This window comes from Idiotropiscis lumnitzeri, chromosome 5, assembly GCF_059441095.1.
Source record: "Idiotropiscis lumnitzeri isolate Australia: NSW breed Sydney's pygmy pipehorse chromosome 5, RoL_Ilum_1.0, whole genome shotgun sequence".
NCBI classification, from domain to species: domain Eukaryota; kingdom Metazoa; phylum Chordata; class Actinopteri; order Syngnathiformes; family Syngnathidae; genus Idiotropiscis; species Idiotropiscis lumnitzeri.
In genome coordinates, this window is record NC_142395.1 from 14557914 (window position 1) to 14579319 (window position 21406).

The 21406-nt window shown below is 42.2% G+C and overlaps 1 protein-coding gene and 1 long non-coding RNA gene across 10 annotated transcripts in view; one reads left to right on the forward strand and one right to left on the reverse strand.

Annotated features, from left to right (window-relative positions):
* Positions 1-21406, forward strand: part of chd9 (chromodomain helicase DNA binding protein 9) — a 77118-nt gene that overhangs the window by 19119 nt on the left and 36593 nt on the right. For 8 of the 9 annotated variants that reach the window (XM_088295325.1, XM_088295328.1, XM_088295329.1 and 5 more), the window contains one exon: positions 12661-13091. In XM_088295325.1, the coding sequence (XP_088151451.1) occupies positions 12661-13091 (431 nt within the window). Of the gene's footprint in view, positions 1-9222; positions 9479-12660; positions 13092-21406 lie in introns of those variants that run through there. The other variant, XM_088295333.1, reaches the window with a different exon arrangement.
* Positions 7971-9462, reverse strand: LOC148337012 (uncharacterized). The gene is made up of 2 exons (XR_015843096.1): positions 8868-9462; positions 7971-8424 (listed from the first exon to the last, which is right to left on the reverse strand). It is a non-coding gene; the product is annotated as an uncharacterized LOC148337012 (long non-coding RNA).

Here is a 21406-nt window from a genome sequence, read left to right on the forward strand (position 1 = left end):
AGCAAGCCGGTTTGACTAGGTGTACTTTGACCTGGTAGGCCCCCTGCCTCCATTGCAGGGTTTTACGCACCTGTTCACTATGGTGGATCGGACCACCAGATCCCCTGAAGCTCGTCTCCGGTCCTCCAAGTCCTCTGTGGATGTTGCCCGCACATTCCTGTCGACCTGGTTTGTGCGTTTTGGTACGCCGTCTGATATCATCTCAGACAGGGGACCTTACTATATGTCTTAGATCTCTGGTCAGCCTTGGTGGAGTCCATGGGTGTGTTTGCAGGTCCACTGTAGTACTGAATACCACCCAGAGGGCAACAGCTTAAATAGTTGCTCAAAGCTGCGCTGCAGGCTGAACTCTTGGATGGTAACTGGATCGACCGTCTGTCGTGTGTCTTGTGCGTGTCGCGCTTGGCTCCGAAAGATATTTTTAATGCCGCTCCCGTTGAGTTGGTGCTCAGTCAACCATTCCAAATTCCTGGTGTAATTTGTACCCAAACAGTCTTTTTACCTATTTGTCAGGGGGAGGGTGGCTGAACTCCTACGCTATTTGCCATTGTTTTCCTCAGAGGTTCGTGCCATCAGCGCTAAAGTCTGCTTGTTTTATTTTCGTGTGCCCCAACACCCATTCCCACTTCCACTAGCACGGCCCATTTAGGGTGCTTGAGCGTGGTTCGAAAGGTTTTGTACTTACGCGTTTTGTTCAATCAGCTTAAGTCAAAGGTGCCCAAGTGTGGTCCTCAAGAGCCCCTGTCAAACCTGTTTTACGTATATCCCTACTCCAACACACCTGATTCAAATCATCATGATCATTAGTAAGGTTTGTAATAGCCTGATAACGATCCTGATGATTTGAATCAGGCGTGTTGCAGTGGGAATGCTCTAAAACAGGCTGGACAAGCGATCTGGAGAACCGGACTTGGGCACACTCCGTCTTAAGCCAATTTATGAAATTGTCGTTGAGGTGCTCTTTGCTTTAATAATAATTTACCATTTAAAAAGTGTGCTTTTTATCTTTTGACATATTTTTACATACATTGTGCCTCCATCATCTCTAAGCCTTTTTATTTTATTCAACCATCCTGCACAGGCGGCCAATCAATCATAGCCGTGACAGAAGACCTGGCATTTTTGCCGCCTAGTGATGCAGATTACTGACCCGACTTTGTGATATATATAAAATTCTCGTCAGACAGTAACAATTGCTTTACAACACAACAGGGGAAGGGAAAGTAGTGGGGGGTGTTGAACTTTACATGGGAGCCTGGCCTATCCGGCAATCTTTTGCAGACCTCCGTTAGCGTCTCCGATATGACCTCAGAAGACGGAACATTCGCTGGTCTACTTCAATCCTCTTTCTGTGTGCCTTTCACGCTGAACTGCTTTCCTGGCTTTGAATCGCAGCGTGTGAAAGGGGTTACACAGGCTCCATCACACCTCTGTTATAGTTTTGTAACTACAGTCAACCGCGGAAAATTGCCAAGTTGACAAGTTTCTGTGAAACTATGCAGGGAATAAACTTTACCCGCCTGACAGAACGCAAGTGTTTGAATACTGGCGGCGATATGGACTAAAGTATGGAAGTATTTTCAGCTTCCAAGTCATCAAGTTTGCGTGTTTGGCTCCTTCACCTCCAGGGAGGAGGTGACACCTGCCTCGGATTTCACATCTTTGGGAAATGAGAGAGAATTTCCAGTTGGAACATGTGAATCTTCCTGGAACGTGTGCATTATGCACGTGGCTGCCTCTTTAAAGGGGATATCCACCCAGTAACCCTCACCGCTTCCCCCCCAGGTATGCTGTAACAAACGGAGTAGTTGTAAACTTGCTGAATTTCTCACAACCTCTACATCTTTTCTGTCTGGTCTTGGCATCCTAATGCAACGTTTCCGTCAAATAGTCAGTTGCTTTTCCGTCGTAACGTTTTGGAACAGCCTTGCGTCTTTCACCTCGAGGAATAACGTCTTCCTTAAACGCGACACAGAACAAAGCTGACATTCTCCGTAAATAAAAGACGCAAAACAATGGAAATAGGAAATTGGGGTGAACATTCAATTGTGTGAGAAAATTGCAGATCAATTAGTATTTTGTTCTTTTTTTTTTTGTTGTTTTATTCCGTGAACAGTTGTCTCATATTAATCTGCTCAGTGACGTCTCTCCAACGGGGCTGGGCAATAAATTTTGCAAAGGGGCCATGTGAAAAAAATGGGGAACACTTTCCGATAGTGGGTGACCCGGGAGTGGATTTTCTTTCCTATCCCGTCTCACCCCAATCTGGGACCACAGTAAAAAAAAAAAAGTTCTGCCATTCAGGATTAACTTGAGCCTGTGGGTCTGAATATGATTTTTGTTCCGTGTTTTGTTCCTCGTATTTAAAGTTCAAATGCCTTTTAAAGTGGTATATTTCGATTTGAAATATGGTATTTGAATTTGGCTTTGTAAAGTGCACAAGTTATTTTGATTTCTACAATCAGCCGTCGAGCAACTTTTTCAAGTAAAACTACGTGAAAGTCCGTCTTTGTCTTTGCGCCGGTGACTCTCTGGCTGCAACGTGAGCAGAGGTCAGAGCCACAGAAAGTAAATAAAAGTGATTTGATTTTTCTTTAAACACCTTCAAATTAACCTCCAAAGTCAATGCTTTAACTTTGACAGACCTTATATGTTGGCAGCTCTCAGTCTTGGACGGATCACTATCTTGCTCATTATCTGTGAACATTGCTCTAATTTATTGATTAAGATTAGAAGCATTTAATTGTTTAAAATTGTTAGTCGCGCTTTAGTTAGGGTGTTTTACTGACCGTGAAACAGGCCTTCATTTAGAGTGCTAAAGTTTAATAAACGATCCGGAATGGCTCCCACTGTTCTGTGTAATTTGCACAGTTTATGGACATTACCAGTCTTTCCACTAGTCCCCTAAACGACAGAGCTTTAATCTTTCTTACTTACTGAAGTACTCTTCATTCCTGACACTTTGCGTTGCAGGGACAGTTGCCCTAAATAGATTTTCTACGAGCTATATCAGAAAACAATTTACTAGCATAACTAAAACTGAACTGAACTATGCATCAAAAGCTGGATTCACGCTACAGCGTTTCCCCGCTCTGTCACTGTTTGTTTTGACCCCTCCTTTGGAGAATTTTTCTTTTCTTTTTTTATGGGTTTTTAAAAGTATACGCACTGTAATGCATTTGCATGGGAAAGCAGAACCACAACCTCGGACTAATACCGAATGGATCCTCATTAAAAGCTGTAGTTAGAAGAGCAAAGTTGTCACATGTCTGAGATTAAGTTGTAAACTAAAACAAACTCTCTTTTTTAAGCAGTTTACATTTTATGCTTAGGCGGTACACGCAATATTTTATCAATACATAAATGTGACAGAAACATGCACGCTCATTTAATTAAGCTTTTAGTCCTTCGTTTTAAAGTTGTTCTTCTCACCAAAGACTGTTGGTATTGTTTTTTTTTTTTCAGGTTTTTTTTTGTGCCGGCCGTCAGAAATTCTGATCACATGGGCCCTTTTCCCTCTATACTTCACATGGCTTCTCTCAGTCCCCCCCTTGTGTTCAACTTGTCCATGACACTGTGAGCAGATCCAACCTGTTCTACCGAAACACTGCACACTGAGCACACAGCTTCTTTTGCAGGTCCACAGAGTTGCATACGTTCTAAAATACTCAGATGTAAGGTTGGCGTGAAACTGAATAACATAAGCGGTATCGAAAAAGGATAGGACTGTATGTCAACTTTGTCATCTTCCAGCAGCTCTAAATGGCTGGTGGGTAGTCGGGCATTATGTAAATTTGCTGCACAGAGAGCTTTATTGTGGTTGGCACAAGCGGCATCTGCACAAACTGGCACTGTACGAGTCCAACTTTGGCATGGGGCCACGGGCCCAGTGTTCGAACTGAGTCCGTTTTAATGTGACATTGCAGAGAGCGTGCACTGTGAGCGTGCACTCTGCTGCTTCGCCTGTGCCGTGATTCCATCTGGGCGGTCACAACAGAGTAGGCCAGATAGCAGAGGGGGTCCAGTGCAATGATAATGCACTGATGGGCTTTGGCAGCTTCTCCAGTGGGGGGGGGGGGGCATGAAAAACCTCTACTGTTATATCGTACATCGTGACTTGGGCTAACGGATCATTAATATGCACTTTTGTGTTTAATTAGCCGAGGAAAGCGTGCGGTGTGTCTTGTTGACTTTAATTTAGATCCCAAATTTCAAGTATCAACATACCTAGAAACTGCCTTGTGATTGACTGGTGACGCGTTGCGCACGTGCCAGAAGTTTGCTAGGACAGGCAAGAGTTGCTCATGATCCGAATAAGGCAGGGTGGTATAGAAAAGGGAGGGCAATGGTATTACTAGAAAAAAAGACAATTTTGTAATGATATCGACTAAGTCGCTTGAGGCACCAGCAGTCGTGAAATTCATATTTTTACCCCAATCATTGGGTGTAAATTGATGATTATGTGAGAACTCTTCCTAGAAGTCAACACTGAAAACATTATTTCTTACAAATTGTTTCGTCACAACTGTCGACCACAGCAGATGATGAATCATGAGCAGGAGGAAAACATAGCCACAGTTACAGTCGATATTTGGATTAAGGTTAAAATTCCCATTTCTGAAAAGTTCTGAATAACCTGTTTACATGAGCGTTAGTGGACAGTTATTCACGCCGTTGAATAACCCAAATTATGCAGCAGGACGTCATGACGCAAATAGACGTAATTTCCATCAAACACGTCTACCGTCAATAAAAAACATATTCATGTCAGTCCGAACAGAAAAACGCATTCTGTTTCCTCCTCCCTCCGAAAGTCTGCTTTTGAACTGCATCTCTGAGTTTCGCCATGGTTGTTCTTCTCTGCTTATGTATTTCCGGCGAGTTGCGCTCCTTATACACATATGTGTATTTATGTTCATATAGTTTCTAATAATAATAATAATAATACAACAATAAAATTAACTGAATAAAATGTTTTTTGTTTTTTTTCAATAAAATGCAACAGTTGGAATAATTATGCAATAAAACTGCTGTAGCTCTACCCGAAGTGCCAGGGAGGGTGTGTTTCAATGGACCTTGAGCACAAAAACTTGCCCAGCCCTGCTGTAGTCGCTCATTTTCAGTCCCTCCTTTTTTTTCTTTTTTTTTTTAATGGAGATGCTTGAATTGAAGGCGAGGAATGAAGTGTTATGCGACCGTCACCTGCGGCTTTGCAGCCACCCACTCGCCTGCTCTTCCTCAGAGAGCACACTGTCCCCTCCCCTTCCTGTACTGTTTTCCTCACACCCCCTCCGCTCATCTGCGTTTAAAGTTAGCCGCTCCCCCTCCAGTACAGAGCACACAGGTTCCGTTTGCATATTAACACTCGATTTGCCGTGTAGCCTGGAGCCATGTGACTGCTGAAACACCGTTGTTGTCATTTTCAACACACGTAGGCAATGGCGGCTGTCATTTTCTATGTCCATCAAAACGCTTCTTTGCAGAATGGTTGAGGTTTTTGTTTTCTGTGGGTATCTTCACCTTTAAGAGATTTTGTTTCATTGAAAGAAATGAGCCATACGTCTGCAGTGTTTCCCCCGTCGACTTGTGAATATGCCTATTTGCAGATCGTTGCCGCCTATCCTACATTATTTGCTGAAAAACTTGTCTAGTTGCTGTTTTGGTGGTTTTTCCGATTTGTCCTAGGCTGCCACAAGATGGCACCAAAGTTGTCTGAGTAAGCCCCGTCTGAGAGTCTTATAGTGTCAAACAAAGTACGAGGTATCTCAGAAATGTCCCAGGACTGGAAATTCTGTCAAATCCACACGCAAAACGCCAACTTTGAATGTAATCTGCCTGCTTGACATCTTGATGCCCATGCACAGTTTAAAACAGGCCCCCCATGACAGCCTCTTTGTTTGGTTAAGAGCAAAAAAAACAAAAAAAACAAAACAAAATCACACATTGCTAGATCAAGTGAAGGGAGGTTGCTTCAGCGCACCGATGTTCAGGAATGATACTTTGATTTACTTTAGATTTACTTCTGATACTTTGGACTTGGACTGTTGTGCTTTTTTTCGACCTTGGCAACGTCCGACTCTTCCAATGAAGGCTCTTGCATTCTGTCTGCATGTTGCGCTCGAAGATCTGTGACTCATCGCCGATGAGCACGCTTCCAAGCGAGCCTGGTCTCATTCGTCTCATCATCACTCGGTCTGCTCATTGTTTGATGACCTGACTCAGATGATATTTATATAAAAGCATGTGGAAAAAAGTTTAATGGCTGCATCGAGCTGCAGGAAAAAGGTATACAATATAGTCAAGGCGACACTGAGGGGAAAACTTTTTTTGGTTTGTTTTGAAAATATATCTTTGTGACGCAACTTTCCTGAACTCCTCGTATTTATACATATGCGTGACACATCTCAATTTCGCGACAATCTTTGTGCGTCCGGGAGGAGCTAAGTTACAATAGAGTCATCATTGCATGTGTGCATGCACTTTGATTGAATGAGTTTGAAATCATGTCAAATTGTTTTGGCATTATAGTTTGTGGTATAGGCTATTAATGTAAAAAAGTCTGAACATTTTCTTTCGAGGTGGCATCAATTATTCACGTTGTTTTGCAATTCCCGGCAGGGCTCAGTCCCTCTCCCGCACAGTGATCGTGGGGGAATTGCTATATATGCTTTGCCACCTGTTGCACTCTCAATGTGTGCATTTGGCAGCATGCTCAAACTCCTGCCGGGGGTTATCAGACGTTGCATTTGTACTTGGATGAGACTTCCAGCGACAGCTTTCAGTGAGAACACCGCCCCAGTTTCAAAGTCCAGAGTCCAAATCACAGCCTGCCAGATGAATCTGAATCCCGCCGCAGATCTTATTGTCACGTACAGTACATATGGTGGCCATGATTGGTCGGTACCGGAGCCCTGAGGCACTGCGATGGCATTTATAGTCGACGGCAAATTGCAAAATGAGATGGACAAAAACGTTTGGATTTTGCTGCTTAATTCATATATCACAAATGCAATATTGATTACAATACCGTGTTTAGACTAGTGAGCGTGCATAGAACATATATTCAAAAGAAAATTTTTGACTTTACTTCCACTCTAAATATTTTTTGTCTGCGATGTCTCTGTTTGTTTTCAAACATATTTATTCTGTGCAAATGTTAAGAGTATGCCAACCATCGGTGTATTTGGGTGATGTCTAGCTCGTTCTGCCTAGATATTGTGCAATCGATTCACGCGTTTACGCCTCACTTCCGTTGTCAGTTACCGGATCCAAATCACACTTGTATCCACATTTGGGAGCCTGCAGATCACAATAGTGCTACTTAAACAGGAAGTCAACCCCAAAATATAATTTGCAATAATATCTTCTAAATGTCTTCATTAGTCTAAACAGATGGCATTCTGATTAATATTGTGTTTGTGAAATATGAGTTAAGCAGCAAAATCCACCCGTTTTTCTGCAGTGCCGGCCATTTCTGTCAACTGAAATTGATATCACAGTTGCTCAGGGCTCAGGTAGCTACCAATCACGGCTCACCTGTTTTCTGAAGATTGGCAATGATTGGTCGTTATCTGAGCCGTGCGCAACTGTGATGTCATTTTGAGTTGACAGCAGTGGCAAAATGGCCGCCCCCTGACATGCACAAAAACAGGGTGTATTTTATGAACATATTCCACAAACGTAATATTAATCAGAATGCCGTGTTTCGACGAGTGAGCCGCCATAGTATATTTTCTTGGAAAGAAACTCATGGGGTTGACTTCCCCTTTAAGAGAGAAAAAAAACATGTAAATTGTCACTTGGACCATGTAATCCAGATTCATTATCTGATTACGGAGTTGCTGTGTGAAAGCGTACACATTCGGGGCCGTATCTGGCCCTTGCAGTCCTCTGTTCTTGGAAAATATCACGACTGTGTGTTGCTAGAGAACTGAAAGACATTGTGGTTTGAAATTAAGACTACTTTCCAGTTTGTTACAAAGACTTTTATTTACTTTTCAACATTGATCAAACACTAGCATTAACTATTCAAACTCGGCTGCTGCTCTGGCTAATGTTTGAATGACTGCTTTGTTCATGTTTACTTACCTCCTGTATCTTTCACGTGACTTGCATTCATGGTGGAATCTCTCTTTCTGGAATTGGCCTTCTAGCTGCATTTGAACCTCCCATAACTGAGATTCAAATCCTGGCTATCTGTTTCTATACCCATGTTTTGTACCTGGCTGTGGGCCAGCCATGTGTCATTCCTGGTGCCATGTGCCAGCTGTTGCACATGTCCGCCTGCACTGTGAGGAAGTCATGTAAAGGCCAGCGCCTCCGGAGCGCCGCCAGAGCTTGTACTTCTCTGTGATTCGGTGCCTGAAAGTCCCAGGATGTTTTTTAACGTTTCCTTAAATAAATCATCACATCATTGGCTGTAACCTACAAAAAAAAAAAAAAGGAAAGGAGGACAAAAAGTGGTGAGGGAAATGATCTGGTATTGTGAGGGTTAATTTGTCAAAGTTAATGTAATAACTGCTAGCACCATCTGCTGGCCTACTTCCTTTACAAAGAGAGAGAGAGAGAGGGAGACAGAGAGAGAGAGAGAGAGAGAGAGAGAGAGAGAGAGAGAGAGAGAGAGAGAGAGAGAGAGAGAGAGAGAGAGAGAGAGAGAGAGAGAGAGAGAGGGAGAGAGGGGGGAGCGAGCAAGAGAGAGAGGAAAAAAACGAGCCTGGGTTTTAACGACATCTCTAATATTCATGCTGATGCATTTTGCTGCTTTGTGCTTTCATTTTCCTGCCGGAGCTTGCCGCGTGCGGGCCGCAGCCGACTGGGAAGCGGACCAAAGAAAAAAAAAAAAGAACGAGAGAACGGAGTTTACCTACCTTATCCCAGGACGACGAGGAAAAGAAGGCCCGAGGAATCAATGACCCGGCGGTAGGGAAACTCTGAGAGAGCGAAGGGGCAGCCAGCGCTTCTTGGACTGCCACGCACCTCCTCTGCCTCTGCTCCCTCATCACCCCGTGAAGAGACAAACGTGGGTGAGGGAGGGAGTAAAGAGGGAGAGGGAGCGTGGGGGGGAGAAAGAGCGCTCCCATGCACTCCTCCTGAGCCCTGCCCGCTGGGGGAGGAGGAGGAGGAGACAAGCCACTCCGGCGTTCACGCACTGCCTGAGGAACAAGACGAGTGGACCGCCGCCGCTGCCGGAGGAGGAGGTGGTGGAGGAGGGGAGCCGAACCAGTGGGGAGGGGGAAGGGGAAGGGGGGGTATACACACTCACCACTCCAGGAAGGAGACTGTGGAAAAGTATATTTATTCCGGAGAAGGAGCGTCGCCGAGAAAACCCGGCGAAAGGGCAGCAAGGCTTTTGTTAGCCGGTCACAGAGAGAGAGAGAGCGAGAGAGGAAGGGGGAGGGAGCGAGCGAGGGAGGGAGGTTGTAGGGGGAGGTAAAGAGGAAGAAAAAAAATGTCTACAGTGAAGAGGCCAAGAGGAAGGGTAAGTGAGCTCTGTGAGGGAGGGAGGGTTTGGTGGGAGGGGAGGGGAGGGGAGGGGAGGGGAGGGGAGGGGAGGAGCCGGCAGGAACTGAACAACCTACTCGACTCATGCTGCACTGCCGCCATCTTGAACTCATTGCTGCTTTTTTTTTCCTCTCTTCCCCTTCCTCACCCTCCCTTCCCTTTTCCTGCCTTACTCACATGCTTTGCTTATATAGAGCCAACGATGATACATTTTTCTCTACCCGCCCTGCCCCCTAAACTGCTCTCCGAAATGCCTTCCGCTTTGAATTCATGCGTTTGTTTGGGCTAGGCACTCACGAGCACTATGTAGCCTCCAAATCGAAGCGTGGCTCTCTGCCTTTTTTATGTTTCTATGGTCTAATAGTTGTCCAAGCCGCTGATACGTGAAGACTGTCATTTCAGTTTTTTACAGACGTGCGTTACAAAGCAAAAACAGTCTCGCTTTTGCGGCATTTTACCCATAGACAGATACACGCACACAAACACGCACACACACAGGGTTGTTTTCATATCTCACCCCCAAACCCCCGCCCCCCTCGTCTTTCACACTGCGTGTGCTCTCGTGTTCTTCCACTCCTAGGCATTACTTTCAGCCCTTCCCCCCATTAAACTATTCAATGAGAACATTCCAGCGTGATCTGGTAAAATTTCGACCTAATGGTCTCAGCGGCGTTTCACACGTGACTGGTCATAATGCAGCCTTTGTGTGCGCTTGTTTTTGTTGGCTTGCCTCCAGTGCACGTAGGTCCACATGTTGCTGGTAAAGTTGTCGCAACAACCTTGTCAAACAGGACCGGTATTTTTCAGTTTATATTTCACGTACAGACCTGCTAAGGAACGACACAGGTAGAAAGGATATGCTCCTGTACCAAATTTGTCAGCGCACGCAAAAGTCCATCGCTGTGGTAGTAAAGTCATAGTTACAGTATATTTTGAATGGAACGCATTTTTAGGACATAAATATAAAACAATCGAATCAAAACCGGTCAGGAAAGCAGTAAGTGAATTTGTCATCTGCCATGTGATTCAGTTTTTTTAACAACAGCTTTGAATCGGCTATAGTGTAGGGCTGGGTTTAAAAATATCTATCGATTCGAATTGAAGTTCCCTTTAATGGCCCAATATCGCTTCATAAAACCATATAGCGATACTTTTGAGAACTTTGAGAGAGAATTTTGAGTTGATGCCCACCCCTAATATAGTCTGCTATTTCTTTTGCAGATGAGCATTTTTCAAAACTTCAGCATGGTTTTGCTATCTGAAGCTTTTCATTGTTATAGTCTTGACGCGCAACCAAAAACATGTTTGTTTTTTTAAATTATTTTCGTTAAAGAATGGCCTTCAAACTTGTATTAAGCAATTGACGACAAAAGGTTTATACAGAGGGTCCATATTTTACGACTATGTTCCTCTGCTAACGAACGTACTCAAGTGGAAAGCAACCGTAGTGATCTCTAACCTATACCAAAAATAATACTTAAGTCACAATTACCGGACTTCCCAAAGATGTCAGTTAGTTGACTGTGATTGGAATAGCCATTCAACGTGAGTTCAATGCTCCAAGAATTTTGAAAATTAGATGATGGGTCCTGAAGAAAAGTAGTTTTTTTTGTGCAGGAGGGAAAAAAAGTCCTTTTTATTTTTTTATTTATTTATTTCCTGATATTGCCATTAGAAAATCCCGGCCCTCCCCCAATTGGTTGACAAGTTTCAGTTAAAAATATCCACCCAATTCCGAGGGCTTCTCCAATTCGACCCGTCAAGATGATCTCTTGCCCTACAAATTCGACTTGACACAAATGGAATATTATTTTTGAGAAAAGCAGTGTGGGCAGTGGAATAGGTCATACGCTTTAGTCATCCTTTTTTTTTTATCAATTTTTTTTTCCTTATGGAGGATTTTAGAGACCTTTGACGTGTCCACCATGTGTCCCATTGTCAGTTCCAGTAAACATTCAAATGAAAACCACTTTTTTGTCCTTAAATAATAAACAATCAAATGAAAAACAGTAAGCCTTATGTCCACATCATATCGGTTCGAATCTAATTTAAAACTCTTCATTTTCCCCATTGGTGTGAATGTGAGTGTTACTTGGCGGTTACGTCAATGAGGATATCCGTGAAAGAAAATGGATGGATGTTTGCTTTTTGTTGGTGTTGGATCTCATGTAAACGCTCCCTGAATTTGTATGTCGCTTGCAATGTAAAGGGGAATCAAAACAGAGAACTCAGACATGTCGGCCCCCCGGCGTAAACTGTCGGATGCCCTTTAATGGGTCTTTCCTCCATGAGACTGGAGGCCCACGTCACAAGGCCTCATTGCAGTCACGTTATCTATCATTTACATATGATCATGTATCAGCTTGGCCTGGATTATTTACAAGCTCGAGGGCCAAAGCTACACCGAGCCGATGTTCACCTTTATTCCCAGTGCGACTTCATTTCAGCATACTTTCCACGTGGCACGCACTTTGAAGGTTACTTTCCGCCTGATTTCTAATTGGAGAAACGTCGGCTTTTCTCCAGCTGAAGGTCTTTTAGAGGCCGTATGAAAAAATTATTGAAAACTGTTTGTTTGTTTATAAGGTGGACTGCAGCTTTGTTGGTTGGTACATTCAACTCATCATAGTGAGTGTGAAAACATTCCTCCAGCAAATTGTACATTTGCTGCACTGCTGAAGTGGCCAGCGTGGAGTCAATTCTTAGAAACATTAATTATAAAACTGGCATGCTGTGCGGGTCCCCCTCCAAAAATATCATTGAATTCATTCAGATGTGCCGGTACCATAAAGCTGTAAACAGAGACTTCCACAATGGCCTAACATACTGGGTAATCGTGTGCCATATGATAAAATGGAAAGAATTTTTTTCTGACCTTTCTGTTTGCTGGTTGGTGTCTTTCTCACTTAGCCTTGATGCAAGTGGACTGTAACGATGAATATGTTTATATATATATATATATATATATTTTTTTTTTTTTTTGCCTTCTGAAATTCGTGACACAGGTTAGAAATGTGCCAATCCTGTTATTATGTGTCTGTGTTTAATTAGTGTTTTTGTGAGCCGTATATCAGTTGCAGGAAACTGTCATGCGCGTTGTTTTCAAAATGGAGACATCAACTGTGGCTAATTTCCTCTTTCTTGTTTCTTTATTTAAAGCCTCGAAAGAACACCAATGGTCCCGCGAGCCACGTCCGGGCCCTCAGTCCCGTGATGAAGAGCAGTTCGTCGTCCTCCTCCTCTTCATCCTCCTCATCGTCGTCCCCGTCGTCGTCCTCCTCTTCGTCCTCATCTAGCTCTCCCTCGGAGAAGCGGACACCGCGGCGGACGCACCACCAGCCAGACGTGGTACCCCTGGACAAGCAGGAAAAGGCCAATCGGATAATATCGGAGGCCATAGCTAAAGCCCGCCAGCGCGGCGAGAAGAACATCCCGAGGATCATGAGCCCCGAGAGCTTCCCCAGCTCGTCGTCCCAGCACAAGAGCCATCGGGAACATAAAGGAAACGGCAAAGCGCGGTCCAAATTTAAAGCCTCCAGGAAGGCCTGCATCGTCCCTTCCTCCGCATCCAAGCAGAAGCCCAAGATCGGGTATGTGCTTCTCATCTTTTACTCTTGTGACTCTAACATAAAGGTAGAAACACAATCCAATTCCATTTCTTAAAGGTGCAGTATGTGATTTTCTAGCTGCGAGCAAGACATTAATGTAGCCTCACCTCTGTATTTACGGAATTACACGTTCCCTTCCTTTCAACATGGAGAGTGCATTACAAAGTAATCCCGGTCCACAATATTGGAAAAGTATTTAAAAAAAAAAAAAGAGTAAGCCAAGGAACAGCTGTAGAACTACCAACCAGGAGTTTGTTGTTAATGCTGCTAGCCTTTAACGCCCGAGACTGTGTGAGACGGTGTAAATTAACAAGCAGTTTGTTAACGTCCTAAATTAGCGACTGAATAAGATTTCGGGATGGCGTTATGTTGGTGTTGGTGACAACTACGTAATGTCAATTATAACTACGATAAATTAAGGCGAAAATATCCAAAACAGAAATTAAGTTAGCCGTTACGCCACGATGCGAGCGAACTTCAAATAAAAGTCGACTAAGGCTATTACGTTGACATCAATGACCTAATGTATTATTATGTTCGCCTTTGCGTAGGCGGCGTCTTTGTTTGCCGCTTCCTTGACACATCTGTCTGAATGCCGTTGTGGGACAAGAGACAGAAAAAAAAATTCCTTTCTCATTCATTTGAGGTCTAGTGTCACCCAAAGTTGCCAAAATGCTCCCATACATACAACTTAAGTTGATCCATAAGGTTTTCAACTTCTTCTGCTGCGGACTAATCATGTTGCCTTAGCCTGAACAACATGCTGTTTTGTCGCGGATCGGATATATATATAATATATAATACCCACACACCCCAGGGGTGTCAAATTCATTATCGTGGGCCGCAAGTTCATTATGACTGTGAAAATAATTCATTTTTAATGCAAAAAGAAATTTATAGTGCATGATGCTTTGGGTTGTGGATGAAATTCGGTGCAATCTGTGTGCAAAAAGCTTAAGTGGTGCTGTCCACCATAATGCTGCCTTGCTGTGTACACAGCATACTGCAAGTGTCAACAGTGCCTGCCATCTCGGCGGTCGCATTTACGCGTCAACTCTGATATGCCACTTATCGCTACTTTTCCACCGGATTTATCGTTGAGACAATATCGAACGGCTCTCTTTTTCTGCTTGATTTATATACGGTGTGGAGCAACAGTCCTAGCCTGTAATGAGTGTGAAAAATGGGAGCTTTGTTGGATGAAATGAGCGTGGCGTAGAACAGTGTATAATCAGTTTTTTTTTTTTTGTTTTGTTTTGTTTTGTTTTTTCAAGAGCGCTCTGTTTATATCTGACAAGCTGCCAGATTGCTTTGCAGTCCCAGCGATGACTGTGAACAGCTTGGTGGTGGTAGTTTTTGATAAAAAGCTAGCTTATAGCTGAGTTTCAATAGATTGTATACAAACCTACCCGTCAGTCGTGGTATGGTATATGGAGATTTGGATTGAAGATGAGATTGTTAGTGGTGTTTTTCCAGAGTTCATGGTTTACGGGAGCTCAAAGTTCAGACTTTTACTGCGTGCCGTGACAATAGACCAGGCACGGGCCATCAGAAAAGGCCCAGGTGCAAACAAAAGCTGCATTCAAAAGTGACACCACACTGCCCCGTATATGGAAGCAAGTGTCATTTGCCATCCCATCTTTCTTTTCTGTTGTTATTGTGGTGTTGAATTGTTGTAGGCTACACTATGGCTGCTCGATTATGAAGAAAACAATCACGATTATTGTAGTTTTAAGTGAAATCATGATTATTCAAATTATTATTTATTGGGTGGGAAAAAAATAACATTAAAGAAAATCAAATTATTTGAAAGACTATAATTATGTAAGTTCCTTTTGGGTTTGGGTTTGTATAAATTCTAATGTGGTTTCCTTGTATATTAAAACGGTGCATTGGAGTTTACTTACTATATACACTTATAAATTGCCATAGATGTGTTGTCACGTTTAAATAAACAATTTCAATAGAATGCTCAAATTTTGATCTCAGGTATACGAACTATAGTATTAGACATTGTAAAATAAGTTAAATTTTAGCAAAATTTTATATATATATATATATATATATATATATATATATATATATATATATATATATATATATATATATATATATGAAACTCAGTTAAATATTTTAACTCGGTTCACTCAGTTTGATTAACTTAAAAAATTATTTGCATTCTTTGCAGATATTGTGCCATATTTGCTGTCTTTAGCACGTCTCAGAACAAAACACTGTGTTTAAGTTACCACTGGGCCTTGCAAACCAACACTACTGCAGTGTGGCGCTTGTGGGCAGTTTTGAGAAATGTTTCGAAAATAAATGTCTGCAAAGATGTCTCCATTTACATCGTATTCAAGAATCCAAGAAAGCTATTAGAACAGTCTTTGAATTAAATATACTTCATATTTGGTGATTTTGCATCAATTCCACGATATTATTCAAGTAAATATCTGTTATAAGCTTTGCAAAAAATAGTAGTTGAAAAATAATAATCATGATTAATCATGGAATTTTTGGTGATTAATTAGTTAAAAAAATAATCACTTGACAACACTAATATATATATGTATGTATGTAATGTGTGTGTGTATATAATCATTTGTTTTTTTTAAATTATGCCAATTTTGTAATAGTTCAGTGTACTAATCGTAACTGAATTTCGATTAATTGCGCAGTCCAGGGCCACGCCACGCACATTTCCATTGCAACAACAGCCAGTACAGATGTGTGGGCGGTTGCAGCACATGAATGTATAAATGAATGAATGTGGTAAAGATGATTAAAAAAAAAAAATCTCTTTTTAAGAGTAATTTATGTCGCATTCGCTCGTGTTGATTAGTCAAAGCGAATATGCGTCACGAGCCTCAGCGAGTCCGTTTTATCTGGTTTGCTGGCATGCTAATTTAATGGCACCGCTTTAGCCACGTTTTCTTTAAATTTTCAAAAATAGCTCTATTTGATCATCTGATTTATCTTTGTGGCAGAATATTGTTAGATTAGGTAGTTTAAGTGCTTTCCCTCCACAACAACCTGCAGTGGAGTCGACGAACCAACCGTTTAATCAAATGTATTCCCAATTGGTCTAATTTCTGTCTTTCAAAAGGTAGCACCGCTAAGCGTCCTTGTTGCGGGGTAATGAGCTGCGTAACCTATTTTTTAGTCAGCGTAACCATGCATGGCCTACATTAGGAAAGAGCACAGCCTGCGAATGGAGCTTACTGTTCCGAGGCCTCCTTGTGTAACAGTCATTATTACATCACGGCATTGTACCCATTTTTTTTTTTATTCTATTTTACAGCATTTATTGGAAATGGCACCCTATGTTGCGGTGAATTAAGCCATAGTGATGGTCTGGTCATATCCTTATCCACTTGTGAGTGGCTCTCGCTGTGAGCTGATGGCAAGTTCAGATGTACAAGCGCCTAGTGGGAGTGTGCGAAATGTTGCATTTAAGGCGCATAGACGCCGTGTTGGCGATTTGTCACACACGCAAATGACTTGTGACGCTTCCACTCATCGTGTCACTGCTTGGAAGCGGCACCATTCTGTTGCTGATTGATTTTAGAAGCGCTGCGTGTCAATCTCGTTTGGGGGTGGTTCAGTTTAGTTTGTAACAGCACTTCGGATCAGGTAAAGAGTGTTTTTGTTGGGCCAAATGACAACCGCCACAAAACCTAAAAAAAAAGTGACCGACTGTAATTTGGCAGTTGAGTAATGAATGTTATAACCGTGAAATGGTATCAGGCAGCAACCTCAAGGAGAGTAACTCTTAACATAACTGGCTTTGATTTTTGTTTCCTTCATTGCCAATTAATTCCATTGTAGCCTGTCATTTGTCCGTCGACGAATCATTATTCAACAATGTTGCTTGGTAACCCCTACACAATCGTAGCACTATGAGTGACATTGTTGTGTGTAAGTAAATCGAGAGAAAATCATTTGTCTTGAGCCTCATTCTCCAGGTATAACTCGTCAATTTAGACCGGATCCAACTTTTACATTCGTACTGATGCAAAACTGGGCATCGAGGGAGGGCACAAACCAACATCCTTATTTTTGGCTTTTTCCGTATCATTTTAAAAGTAATAACAGCTTTGCTTGTGTTGCCGCCATACTGGGGGCTAATTCAAAAACAAAAGATGGAGTATTTGCAAAGCAAATGAGGTTTTACCCTATCACGAGGAAAAAGTACAACTCAACCATCCGTGTCAATACCAAGATTGTTTGTGATCCAAAGTATAGAACTGAGGCAAAGCTTTTCCTTTACAGACTTGTTCATTAAAGTGTATGGGGCACCATTTGTACACATTATAATATGTTAAATATCCATGTCGCAATAAGCGGTTTTTCGAATTGATACTCATAATCATGAATTTAGCATTACGCTTTGAAAATCTTCAGGGCGGGGCCAGTGCGACGGTGAAATCATGACGAAGGCGACTATGACATCATCGAGCCGCATCTGAGTTTTTGGCTGTGAAATGTGCTCACTCGTGGTTTTTCTTTGGATTCATTTTGTTTCTCCTTTAATAAAACCAAAATAGAGCGACCAATACTTGGGCCAGTGACCTCACACACGCCGTAAGTTCAAATGGCCAGTGGGTGGACCCGGCTTATAGAACTATTGAGTTTTTCAAAGTTTTCTGCATCTTTTCATTTAGTTTTTACCAAAGTAATCATTGGAATGTTATATGCATGCTTTCAACAGTATGGCCTATTGAAGCAATAAAAAGGTTGGGATAATAATAATAATAATAATAAAAAACCGCAATAACCCCAGGGCCTTGTCTGTTGCCAAATGACCTGATTTTGTTTGGGGAGTTGCAGCATCTATGACTACTTCAGATGTGAAGTTAGTTTATAATGTTGTGACATCAAAATTCAGACTTGCTTCGGTCACAGGTAATTAATGTTGCGATAAGACAAAGGAAAAAAGGAAGGAAGTTTTAGCCTAACATGGCATGCATGAGTGCCTCGGGACAAGCGTATTTTGAAATGTGTTCTGGAAAAGGTCAAGGTCTCGTCGTTGCATCACCGCTGACATCCCGAAGCTATGATTGAGTGGCGGCAGCGTCCTTGCTCGTCAAGATTGGCTGCTGCGCCAACGTGCTTTCGCTAATGAAGACAGCCTGCAAGGATGATGACAAGCGGCCCTGGAGGAGAGTCCTGAATGTTGGCACGCACCATCCAGGCTCTCCCCATCAAATATGAAAGCATTTCGGTGGAGGGTGTGCGCTGCCTCGTCTTCAGCGGGCGGCATTTTCCACTCGTAATGCTCAGGAAGATCGCATGTGCTCACACATGACGCTAATTCAATTGAAGTCAGTTGAAGTTTCAAATGTGCTTGTTATCGCAACCTCACTTGTCCATGGAGATGGAATGTCCCGGCTGTCACAACATTGGGTTTGTCATGTCAGCAGTTGTTTTTGCAAAAAAAAAAAAAAGAATAAATAAATAATTCTGGGAAACTTAAAGCGGGACTCCAACTAACATGAATGTGTGTGCTTTGTACTAAAATAACTGAAAAATTTGAAATTTAACTTCCCTATTGCGATGGGATTATTTTTTTCAAGATTATATATTTTTTTTCACAAAAACCAGCAATACATTAATTACAGTAAGTAAAGTATCACAATAAACAACAGATTTAATATATATAAATGTTTTTGTCTTTTTAGTTGGAATTATGCTAAAATAAAGGCAAATGAACAATCAATATTACTAAGCACTTTGACTTGTAATCTTTTAACTTTCGCGACAACAACTTCACTGAACCTACCAAACCAAAACCGTGGCATAAACAGAAGACGGTAAATCAGTCAGATTGCAACAATAATGCAAATAACTTTTCATGTTTTATGAAAGAACTATATGTAAACGTAGACTGCACTTTATAAACACTGCATTTTTATAGACACCAAATAAAAAAAAAAATCGGTTTCCTCCCACATTCCAAAAACATGCATTGCAAATTGATTGGTCACTCTAAATTGCCACTGTGTGTGAATGTGAGCGCGGATGAATATTCGTCTATATATGCCCTGCGATTGGCTGGCAACCAGTTCAGGGTGTACCCCGCCTACTGCCCGATGACAGCTGGGATAGGCTCCAGCACCCCCCGCGACCCGTGTGAGGAGAAGCGCTCCAGATAATGGCCCACTGTCAGACCAAAATGAGCATTTTTTTATATATATAGCTCAGCTCACCGGAGGCTGCAACTTTGATTTTCCACGCACGCAACGTGCTGTAAAATAACGGCGTATAATTATCAGATGAGAGCATTGTGCCCCCGCCTCCCTCCTCAATGCCCCCCCACGCCCCCTCCACCCGCACACGCAAACACACACTCACACACCCATCCACCCTGATTATAAATATGCTTCTTCCATCATGCTCGGAGCTGTTGAAATGTTTCCTGTGTGCCGGCCTGTTTCCTAAACATGCTGATGCTTCAAAGCGCACAGAGTAGTGGGAAAAATCCAACACAAAATGGTGCATGCGAGTTCAATTACGTGATAGAAAATGGAGACGTAAGTGGAGCCTATATTCTACAGCATACTATACTACAATATTGCTGCCTTATCTTCCAGTACATTTCTTTCTTCGCTTCGCTTTTTTAGATATTTGTCCGTTAATCTTCTGCAGGGTGTGCGCATGCTACATGTTGGTGTATGTGCGTCGGAGCGAGTGCAGTATCCATTTTTCATCTGAAAGGTTTATCGATGTATGACAAAACAATACAGGGCCTTATTTTATTTTTCACTGCTCGTAGTGCTTTGCGTTTTGCGTCTGACTGTTGATTAATCAAATCTTGAAGCCACAGTTCCATACTAGTGACCAAATTGTGCCCAATTCGCCCATGAATGAAAAAACATATTTTCCAGATGAAAATAGAAACTATGCATAGAATCTAACTCCAGAAGCAACTTGGAGATCAGTCTTGTCACATGACACCTGAGAAATGTTTCTATTGGCTGGTTTAAAAGGCAAAATGGTTGCCACCACTTTGTGTGCATCGTTGGAGCTTGTCACATAAACATCTTCCTGCCGAACGAACAGGAGTTCTGCCTCAAATGTTATTTTCATCTTATTCCAAGACAAATATACAGTCTCGTCACGACACTGATACATGCAAAATCAGTTTGTTTGTTTTTGAGAGAGAGCAAGGGAGAAGTGTAGATCACAACTTTTCAAGACATTATTGGGTTTTTAGGAGGAACAAGGCTTGGTGAGTTCACCAAAAAAAAAATATTCACCACACACGTTTGAGTAATGTAGTTATTTGTGTTTCCACAAGGTAGACGAAGGACCTTTAAAGGAAGTAAATGTATGGCTGCAAACGAAAGAATCAATCTACACTGTCAAAATAGATCAGAATGAGAATGCAGGTTGCCGGGAATGAAAGGGCATGACTCCAGTTGGAAAATAAAAGGTTGTCAGAGTTGAGATGTGGGTAAGAGCAAGGAGCTGATGTGACCAGGTCAAAAAAAAAAAATGGCAGTGGACCATGAGCTCCCCGCGTTGTCGCAGTATGTTGGACATTTTAGCCCTTCAGTGCTTCCCCCAAAAAATATTTCAAGAGCTGGCCTCCTGCTTGTTTAACTACACATAAGATTAGTTTGGTGTTTATATACAAATGAGTCCATTTCTTTTTAATTGTCTTATTCTATGATTTTGTTGAAGGGCTGAAAATATTGAGCACTAGATTTGAGAGTCACAGAGAAACTCCCACTATGTTCTAATCATGGATTTGGCACCGACTTAACAGTCAATTAATTGATTAATTCGTTGCTTTTTGATTCATTGAGGGTACCCAATTGATATGGCGGAGTTGCCACAGAAAAGGTCTGTGTGGAACAACGTCCCGTAGCTCACGTCATCGTCACGTTGTTGAATAAACAGTGCTTCTGCTGGTTGCAGCCGAGTGGTGCACTCCATTTTCCGTCTTATTTCACAAGACACCATTACTGTTTTTCCGTTGACTGTCTTAAATGCTTGTCCTAGAAACATTTTCCATACAAATATCACAGGGGAATGCAATCCCAACCTTCTCTTTGCCACACATGCAGTCGATAGAGATTGTATATTTATTAATGGCCTAGACCAGGGGTGTCAAACTAATTTTTGTGGGTGATCAACATCGTAGTTATGGTTTCCCCCAGAGGGCCGTTATGACTGTGAACCCATAAAAATGTATGATCACTTTACGTTGTCACATACACACAACAAATTGATGGAAAGCCGGTTTTGAAATCAGAAGCCAGTGAGTAATTGTTTGTTCTAGTTGACGCACC